General features: G+C 50.8%; 1 protein-coding gene across 6 annotated transcripts in view; it reads right to left on the bottom strand.

Annotated features, from left to right (window-relative positions):
• IRAK1 (interleukin 1 receptor associated kinase 1) overlaps window positions 1-6,419 on the bottom strand; it is a 20,400-nt gene extending 13,981 nt beyond the window's left edge. For 4 of the 6 annotated variants that reach the window (XM_069108414.1, XM_069108415.1, XM_069108416.1 and 1 more), the window contains exons 1-7: window positions 6,122-6,419; window positions 4,348-4,515; window positions 3,661-3,819; window positions 3,015-3,115; window positions 1,499-1,687; window positions 1,245-1,309; window positions 532-646 (exon numbers count right to left, since the gene is read on the bottom strand). In XM_069108414.1, coding sequence (XP_068964515.1) covers window positions 532-646; window positions 1,245-1,309; window positions 1,499-1,687; window positions 3,015-3,115; window positions 3,661-3,819; window positions 4,348-4,515; window positions 6,122-6,257 — 933 coding nt within the window. In that variant the 5' untranslated portion in view covers window positions 6,258-6,419. The remainder of the gene's footprint in view (window positions 1-531; window positions 647-1,244; window positions 1,310-1,498; window positions 1,688-3,014; window positions 3,116-3,660; window positions 3,820-4,347; window positions 4,516-6,121) is intronic. The other 2 variants (XM_069108417.1, XM_069108419.1) reach the window with 2 other exon arrangements.
• Window positions 6,420-9,128: the final 2,709 nt, after the last annotated feature.

The following is a 9,128-nucleotide window of genomic DNA, read 5'->3' as shown; positions in this document are numbered from 1 at the left end:
AACAATATACACAATGACTAATACAATGTAAATGGAAAGGAACTGCCCCCCCCCCCCCGTTTTCTGAATACAAACTTAGTCTCCTCAATACAATATGACTATTGGGTAAATATGATAACCAGGTTTGGGCCTGGAGAATATCGAGAAAATTGCAGAGGTTGGGGGGACCATGGGGGTGGAATATTGCATATATTTTCAACATGTTGGGGAGTTTTGTTGACTTGTATTTTCTTATTTCTTTTTTAATCTTTGTTAAAAGGGATGGCTAGATGGCAGTGGGAGATGGATATCTTCAGAAATGAAGAGGATGTAACCAAAGACCTTAGTCGAAGAAGAAAAGTAAGCTCTTTGATTGTTGGGCTATTTGTTAATATTCCTAGTACTTGGCATGGTGATTAGCATACAGCAGATGCCTGGGTCTCATCTAGCTTCTGGTGCCCCAAAGGCAAGGATCACATCTGGGAAGCTGCACAGGGACTGGGGTGTTGGACCAGAGAAAAGTCAACATTACTCAATTGGTTGAATACCCACCCGAGAGTGGAGCTGGTCCTCCAGGGAGCCATTGGGTAGGAAGACGTAGACCAGGCAATAGATGTTGTCTTGAATGCAGTAGCCGGCAAAGTCCACAATGTTTGGGTGACGGAACCTGGTTGAGAAAGGCGGGGTCAGAAGCTGTGGAAGAACATGTTTTGGATAAGGCACCCTGATTATTGCTAACTATCTCTGTGCCTTAATTCATGATACAAGAACCATAGGGCCACCCTATTCCCAAACAGGGGCAGGGTGTATAGCACAAAAAACCTGGGTCTCTGAGTCAGGAGAGCTGGGCTCTCTCCCTGCTCTGCTTCCTGCTAACTCACTGTGATACTTTGGAGTGATGAGGATAATAACAAGAGCTAAGAGTTCTATAGTGCTTAACAACCCCACAATACTTCCATTTTACAGATGAGGAAACTGAGGCCCAAAAAGATCAAGGAAGCCACCCAGGGTCATACAGCTAGTTAAATGCCAGATAGTGTTTGAAGCCAGGTCTTTCTGATTCTCCATCTGATGCCACACTCCCTTCTCTGGGCCTCAGGATTCTCACTTCTAAAATAACAGGCCTGAACTAGATCGTCACTGCCATGCCTTCCAGTGACCAGTGGCTCCTGCTCCCCCATCACATCCATGGTCCTCCTCCCACCTAAGGCCACAACTGTCTCTCCTTCCCCCTGCTTGACTCCCCCAGGGCTTTTGCAGCTCACCGAGACAATTTCTCCACTTCCGTGCCAAAACTCATCTTGATGGTGTTCCATTCCAGCTCAGCGTCCTGTAGCCAGGGTTAGAAGAAGGAATGTCCAGCAGCTTCCCCCTCTCTGCCACCCCCCTTCACCCAAGGGATATCCCTCTGCTCTGTCAGACACCCACACCTTCCTCAGCTCCTCCCTGGATTTCTAAAGTTTGCATAGCTTTGGACCTCTCCCTCTCCCTCCCCATCCCAACCCATTACTCTTCAGACCTTCTTGAGCCTTTTAACAGCATAGGAAGTATTTCTCATCACAGCGCGGTACACACAGCCAAAACCTCCCTCGCCAATCTTCAGCTCCTCTGAGAAGTTGCAGGTGGCCTGGGCGATCTCAAGGAAGGGCCAGCGGAAGGGGGATGGGTTGGCACAATCCACTGGGGAGATTCTGTTCTCTTCTCCTTGCTGCAAGAGGAGACCCGACCCCCCCCAGGCTGGGTGAAGCTGGAGCATATGGAACCCACTACCTCCCTCTGCCAAGTGGCCTCAGGCCCTCCACCAGGCTGCTCATGGGGGCCTGCCTCTTTCCCTACTGTTACTCAACTCTGTCTAGCCATCAGCTGAATGGCCAATAAACTAGTATCTTTACTCTTGTCTTTTTAGTTGAGTGGAGGAGAGAAGACTCACTTGTGTACAAAGAGGAAGAATTTATAAGGCAGGCTATGCCTAGACATCGCCAACCCTAATTCGCAGAATCCTCTCCTTCCTTGTTTCAATTCAATTCGACAAATGGGAGCTGAATGAGTTCTCCCACCATGCATTCCTGTGCAAAGCAGGAGAGGTCCCTGCCATCTTGGTGAACCTGCCCCAGGTCACACAGCTAGTAGGTGGCAGAGCTGGGATTTGAACTCCTCTGTCCCTTAAATCCTCCCTACCTCCACTGAGGCCCCTCAAGCTTTGGATGGCTTTGCTTTGCTTCCCACTGCCCATCCTTTCTCCCTGAGTTATTCACATTTTTTTCCCTCCTAAGATTATCATGTAGACTCAGTTTCCTCATCTGTTAAATGAGAGAGTAAGACTTTAAGGCCCCTTCTTGCTCCAGATCTGTGTACATGTTGTCACTTTTAGTGAAATATAAATTCCTTGGGTGGCTAGGTGGTGCAGTGAATAGAGCAGGAGGTGGCCTTGAAGTCAGGAGGACCTGAGTTTAAATCCGGCCTCATACATGTGAGCTGTGTGACCTTGGGCAAGTCATTTAACCCCAATTGCCCTGCCTTTCCTCCTCCAAAAGTAAGAAAAAAAAATAAGCTCCTCAAGGGCAGGTTAGGTTTCATTACTAGCACAGAGTAGACTATCTTGGATTGTTTTCAGTCGTGTCTTTCTAGCTCTATCCCCAAAGTAGGCTCCTAGCCCTAGTGCTGGAAGGGCATTCAGACGCCATCCAGGCCAACTCCTTCATTTTACACAGAAGGAAACTGAGGCCAGGGAGGGGATGTGACTTTACCCAGGTCACATGGGTAGGCAGCAACAGAGCTGGGATTTGAACCCAGGGTCTCTACCTTCAGAGCCAGGGCTCCTCCCACTCCTCACACTGCCTCCCTCAAGGAACTTAATATATCTGTCAAATTGAAATGAACTGTCCATCTGTCTCCTGGATGTTCTCTTTCTTCCCTACTGGATGAGGGGTCTCCCTGAGGGTGGGAGCTTCCTCTTTCCAGTCTCTTCCCCCAGTGCCTAGGTAAGGGCTCTGCCCAGTGGGGGCACTTGGGGCAGATTGAGGGAACACACATACCTTTGTGGAAGTAGAGGAGGTGTTAGAGGCGAATGGCCCAACCCCTTGGGGTGCAGGGCTCGGGGTAGGGCAAGGGAAGGGCCAGGAGTCTGAGGGGAAACCTGGAAAAGTTTTGTGAGGGGAAGAAAGTAAAATGTGATTGGGTTGTCCCAGATCAGGGCCTCCCCAACCAAACCTGGCCACCCTTCCCCCTGTACCCCATCAGCTTCAATCTGATGCCCAGGCCCAGAGTCCTCTGCCCTTTCTTAGGGACTGGATGGGCTGAGGAGTGACAGCTTTCTGGGACACTCCCTGAGCATTCAGCTCACCAGCCAGAGGCTTTTTGGTTTGAAGTAAAAATCAGAAATAACTCTAAGGGGGATTTTTCTACTTGTTTACAGAAGGATTTGACATTCCAGAAAGGTCTACCTGAAGCCAGCTCCTGGGTTTCACCTCAAAGAGAATCTAATTTACAGAAATCTGAAGGACACATAGCTTTCTAAGAACACAGCTGGCTGCAGTAAGCCCAGGGCAGAGATCTGGGCCTGCTATCTGAGAAGGAGGGAAGGCTACGAAAGGCCCAGGGGGGTTTTAAGGGGGCAATGTTAATTGCCCTCTCCTTCAAGAAGCTTTGGATTCCCCGTTTCCAAATACAGTGACCCATTACCTGGGGAATGGAAGGTCGAGGCAGACTGTGGCACCTTGGGAGGCTTGGTGCCCTCTTCCTTATGGATGCTAGTGGGCTTTGAGTGAGGAGGGGGCCATGGAGGTGTGGGTGTGCAGGTTAATGAGTCAGTAAGGGGCAATGATGGGGGTTCAGGATCCCCTAAAATATAGGGAATGAAAGAAAAGACACAAAGATACTGTTATAAAAGAATGATAGCAAAGAATGATAAGGGGTATGTAGGGGGTGAGGGATAACATGCTTTCCGCCTTCACTCTATTACCTTCTTGGGGCCAAGGGGAAGGACATAGGCTTGCCTCCTTTCACAAGGGTGGGGTGAGGGAGATCCTCTCTCTGGAGAGGGGGGTGGATGCTATTTTTAGGAGCCCAGCTGGGGCCTGGTTGGGGTGTGGGAGGCAGAGGGAAAGTCCCTTGGACTTTAGGGGCTGGGACCAGGACTAGTTCTTTAAATTGACACTCAGCTTCCATTGGGGCTGTAGTCCACCAATCCAACTATTCTTCCCCAAGTCCAGACCTAAAACAGGGGCAGCTCTGGGGGAAAGCTGGGGACTTGAGAGAAGGAAGGGAGGGGCACCATTTGGGCACTGCTAGACGACCCTTACAAGTAGATACGGGGTTGGGTAAATGTGTGGGGAGATTGGGGGACTGGGGTGGGGAGGAAAAACTCACAGCTGGTGATGATGTCTCGGGCTCGAAGCAGTTGCAGGTGAGTGAGGATATGAAGGAGGTCAGAAACCCGAGCATTTTTGTTAATCCAAGGCCACATGATCCTGGCTGTTCGATCTTGAAACCGCTCCCCCAGCCGAAGCTCTGTCTGGTCCTGAACGATGAGGGATGCTGACAATCAAGAAAACGGGTCAGCCCCACACAGTCCAGCCAAAGATGTCCTAGAACCATCTTGTCAAGGACAGAAGCAGGTTGGGGCCTGGCTGTTGGCTTTGGTGACATCCAGGCCTCCTCCAGCCCCAATTCTGACCACAATCCCTGCTGTGACATGAATTGAGTACTAGCCCTGTCCTGTCACTTACACCTTGCCCCTGCCCATGGCCAAGGAAACCCTGGGTTTTGAGCCACAGGATTAGAGTTCTAATACTGGCTCTGCCACTAACCTCAACTGTGTGACTCAGGGCAAGTGGCTTTACCTTTTCTGAGCCTCAGTTTCCTCATTTGTAAAATGAGGGAGCTGGACTAATTCTCTTACATGGACCATTCTCTTTCAGTTCTAAATCCATTTGTTCCTATAGCCCCAAGTCACTTGCAAGAAAGAATTTGAAAAGCTTCGTGAACAAATTGGGTGGGGGGAAGGAGAATAAGCCCCCTTCTCCAGCAGGTCCTTTGCTGCCCTCTGGCCATCTTCCTCAGTCTCTGATCATCTTTCCTCTCCTCATGTTGAATACTGGCCCTTTTTCCTCCTTGACCATATTTTTTCTGGCAAGGGGTGGGGGTGGGGGCAAAAGAAGAGCCAGACCGTGGCCTCTTGGACTGGACAAACCCTTCTGCATGGTCTTGGTTTAGATTGGGGTCAAGAGAATAGATGGGGGATGGCAAAGGGAAGCTTTTTATTTAAACCTTTACCTCAATTTCCCCAGCTCAGCTCTATCCTCCCTCCTCTGCAAGGACCCAAAGCTACCAATATCAGGGTTGATGAATTTACCAACAAGAAAAAGGGAGCCTCTGGGCAGCCAATCTCTAGGAGTCCTGAGCTGGAATCCCTTCCCTACCTGTCCCTCTGGGAAAGTGGCCCCTTCTGGGTCACCTCTCTGCATCTCAGTTTACCTCCTCTGTCAAGTGAGAGGCTTAGATCAGATGATCTCTAAGGAAACTGGTGGAGTATCAGATAGGGTGCTTGGATTGGGGGGGGGCGGTTCAGTGTGTGTGTGTGTGTGTGTGTGTGTGTGTGTGTGTGTGTGTGTGTGTAGGACACAATGGGATGGGGAGAGACTTGGGGCAGGCAGCACCCCCTTCCCCCCCCCATCCCCCAGCAGTTATTACAATAGTCCAGGTGTGAGAGAATGAGAGCCTGCATCCCGGGGTCGGAGGAGAGAAAGGGGAGTATTGCAGAGATAATAGGGTCAACTCTCCTGGCTCCAGACACGATCCTATGCTCTTGATTGTCCCATGATTCTCCCCAACCCATCTCCCTGGCATGGGATTCTCCAACACGCTGAGAAGAGAAAGTGGCTACGGGGAGGGGGGGGGCACAAGGATCGGGGTTGTTCCGCGCCGAGCGGCGGCCCCGAGGGTCACGGCCAGGGGCGGAAACAGAGGGAAGGGGTCCGGGAAGCCACGGGGAGGTCGGGTAGCACAGGCCGCCCTCAGCCGCCCGGCCCTTTCCTATCCCGGTGCCCCGAGCTGGGCTGGGGAGGTGGGAAGCCCCTGCTTCCCGCTCGGGCCACTTCCCCTCTCCCTCGGGCTGGCCGTGCCCCTTCCTCCGCCTCCTCACCGAACTTGTACCAGTCTGTCGACTCCAGGGAATCCATCACTCGGTAGAAGCGACACATGATCCAGGCCGGCACCTCGTAGACGAAACGCCGGGACACGGAATCCCCGGACCCCTTCGGGACCGCCCCCTCGGCCATGATCCCTTCACGCGGCCCCCTAGCCCGCCGGCGCCGTGGCCAAGGCCAGGGTCGAGGCGGGGACCAGCCCAGGAACGAGCGAGCCCCGGGGATCCAGAAGCGGGCCGGGCCGGGCGAGCCTATGAAAAATGAGTCACTTCCCCTTTAAATAGATCCCTTTAAACGTCCAGAAGCTGGCGGGGGCGGGGATGAGGAGAGGAGGCGGGGTGGGAGGGAAAGGCGGTCCCCTCTCGCTCCCGCCTTCTTCTGGGGCCGCCACGTCGGGCGAGACTGGGGGGGCGGGGCGGACGCTGGAGACGTCTGCTGGGCGTGGCCTGGGAAAGCTGTCTACTTTCTCTCCTCCTACCCCGGGCTCGGAAAGGTTGGAAGCTATCCAGCCGCCTTCCGGCCCTGGACCTCCGGACCAATGGCTGAGGTGGCCAGGCTACGGGAATCCTGCCATCGATCCGCGAGGAGGAGGGCGCAAATACGTGTGCCAGTGGAAAGTGAGCTAGCCGAGCAGGCCTCTAGGGTCTGGCTCTGTTGCAAATTCGATGTATGGTCCTGGGCAAGTCCCTTGCCTTCTCTGGGCCTCAGTGTCTGTTTCTGCAAAATGAGAGGGTTGACACTACTCACGTCCTGCCAGAGAGGTGATGATCTTAAAATGCAGAGGTGCATTTCGGGGGCATGACCAATGTGAGAATTAAATTTACTGGAATATACATATTTATGATGGTTTTTATTTTTTTATTCAATGGAGAGGTGGGGGGGTTGCATCATTCTTGAAAAATAAGAGGGTTAGATTAGATCACAGATTCTCATATTTTTAAATGCATAAAAATAAAATCCACAGGATTACAAAGGAATCTGATTATACTGAAATATAATGATCACTGCATTAAAAAAAAAAAAAACAACCCCCCTAGTTAATTCATAGACTCCAAATTAACACCTGGAGTGGTTTCCTGCACCTTGTATATTTATGACATTTTGGAATTGAGTGCTCCAAATTCTGCTGATGCAATGCTGGGACTGCACAGGCCCTGGCCCCTTTAGCTGATGGAGGTAGCCGAGGCCAGTCACTACCACGAATTTAACATGAGACAAGACAATGAACATTGTTACCACTGTATGAATGGGTCTGAAGCCAGACATGTACAGTGAAAAAAGCATAGGCTTTTAAGTCAGCGGGCCTGGACTCAAAAATTCCACCTACTGTTACATTTCCCCTGCCTTGGTTTCTTCATTTGTAAAACAAGTGAATTGGATTGGAAAGTTTGGGAGGGCAGAGATCAAAGGTGGGAGAAGGCCTGGAATTGTAAGGGGATTTTTCCCCATCCCATCAGTCCTAAGGGCTTAGCCTGGGGCAGGGAGGAACTTATTGGAAGATGGTATCTGCCCCTCCCCAGCCAGTGACAATCCCCAATCTACTAGGATCCGGCCCTGTGGTATGTGTTGTAGGGAGGAGGCTGCTGTTAGTGACAAGTGAGGGGATTTCCCCCCCCCCCATTTCTCTTCAGCATCTTAAGCTCACATCCTTTCTCCCAGAAATCTTTTGGTCAATGGGGAAACAATTTACCGTATTCCAAAAGCATTTTATGCTGGGGGAGGGTGGGAAGGAGAACATTTAATCCTAATTTTCAGGAAAAATATATCCAAGCTGTCTAAAGTCAGGTGTAACTCAAAGCTCTCTACTATCCAAATTTTGTTTCCATCCTTAACTTGTGCTGAATGCTGGACCTGGAGTCTCTTACTAGCCATGTGACCTTGGTCAATTTGGCTCTAATTTCCCCATTTGTAAAAGGGGAGGGTGTATATCCTCTTTGGCTAGGCCATTCTGTCATTGTCCCCACATAAAGTCATTCTCACCTGGTTTCTAGCTACCCATCATCATCCTCTCTTCTTATAGGCTCCTCCAAGAAGATTTCCACTTTACTTCAGCCCCCAAACCTCATGGTCTGTGCTGTTTATCAGCTCCTAGGGGACAGGGTCCCACCATTTTGGGGTGTGGTCAGACTGGGAGTACCCTCCTGTCTTCTTTTCGACCCTTTTCAACCCAGAGCAAGTCACATGAGAGGGAAAAGCTACGTGAAGAGGGGCCAAAAAAACCTACTCGAATGAGTTTGAGAAAGGGGGCAGTTTGCTTTCTAGCAGGAGAAACTGGCAATCTCAGGGTTAGGGTCAGGCTGAGGCTCCCCATTACCTGTGCTGGCAAGAGGGAGATACAGCTTCTCAGTGTGGTTCAGCTGACAACTAGGTCAGACAACCACAGCACAAGTTAGGGTGGGGTGAGGAGGGGAGGGGCAGGCAGAACCCAGGTCAAGAAACCATTCCCTGTGTGTCTTGGGTAAAAGAAGGGTAGCTAGGAGAGGCATCTAATACTTGGCTCATAAAAGTAAGCAGTGGGACCCATTAAGGTGGCACCAACCCCTTAAATTGTGCAGCAAGTTCACTGAATGGGCCAAAGTTGATCTTCCTGGCAGGAAGGACAATAGGGTGGGAGGGGGAAAACCTAAGGTGGTTGAGTTTGTTGTAAAAGGGCTAGGGGAGTAGGAGGAACAGGAAATTACTGAGGAGATAATGGAAAAGAGGACAAGCAGAGTATCGGGGGGATGGGGCCCAGGGAATGACTACTTATAGAATTAGGTGGTCTGGACCAAAGCAAACCCCAAACTCTCCCTCCTTGCTGAGCCTCAGTTTCTGAAATTGTAAAAGAGGGATAATCATACCTCCCAGGGTCATTGTGCCATTCAAATGAGATGATGTCAGTAAAACGATTGGCAAATCTAAAAGCACCAAGCACTGTGAGGTAGCAGAACAGAAACTTGTCCAGATACAGCGTGAAGCCTGTAGCAGCTCCTCCGTTAAAACAGACTAGCTCCTGGAGGGTAG

The sequence above is a fragment of the Petaurus breviceps genome, unplaced genomic scaffold, assembly GCF_028583685.1.
Source record: "Petaurus breviceps papuanus isolate PSGF00001 unplaced genomic scaffold, PetGlider_PUasm1.0 90386, whole genome shotgun sequence".
Lineage (NCBI taxonomy): Eukaryota > Metazoa > Chordata > Mammalia > Diprotodontia > Petauridae > Petaurus > Petaurus breviceps.
Note: the sequence above shows the minus strand (reverse complement) of the source record. Positions and strands in the feature narration are given on the sequence as shown.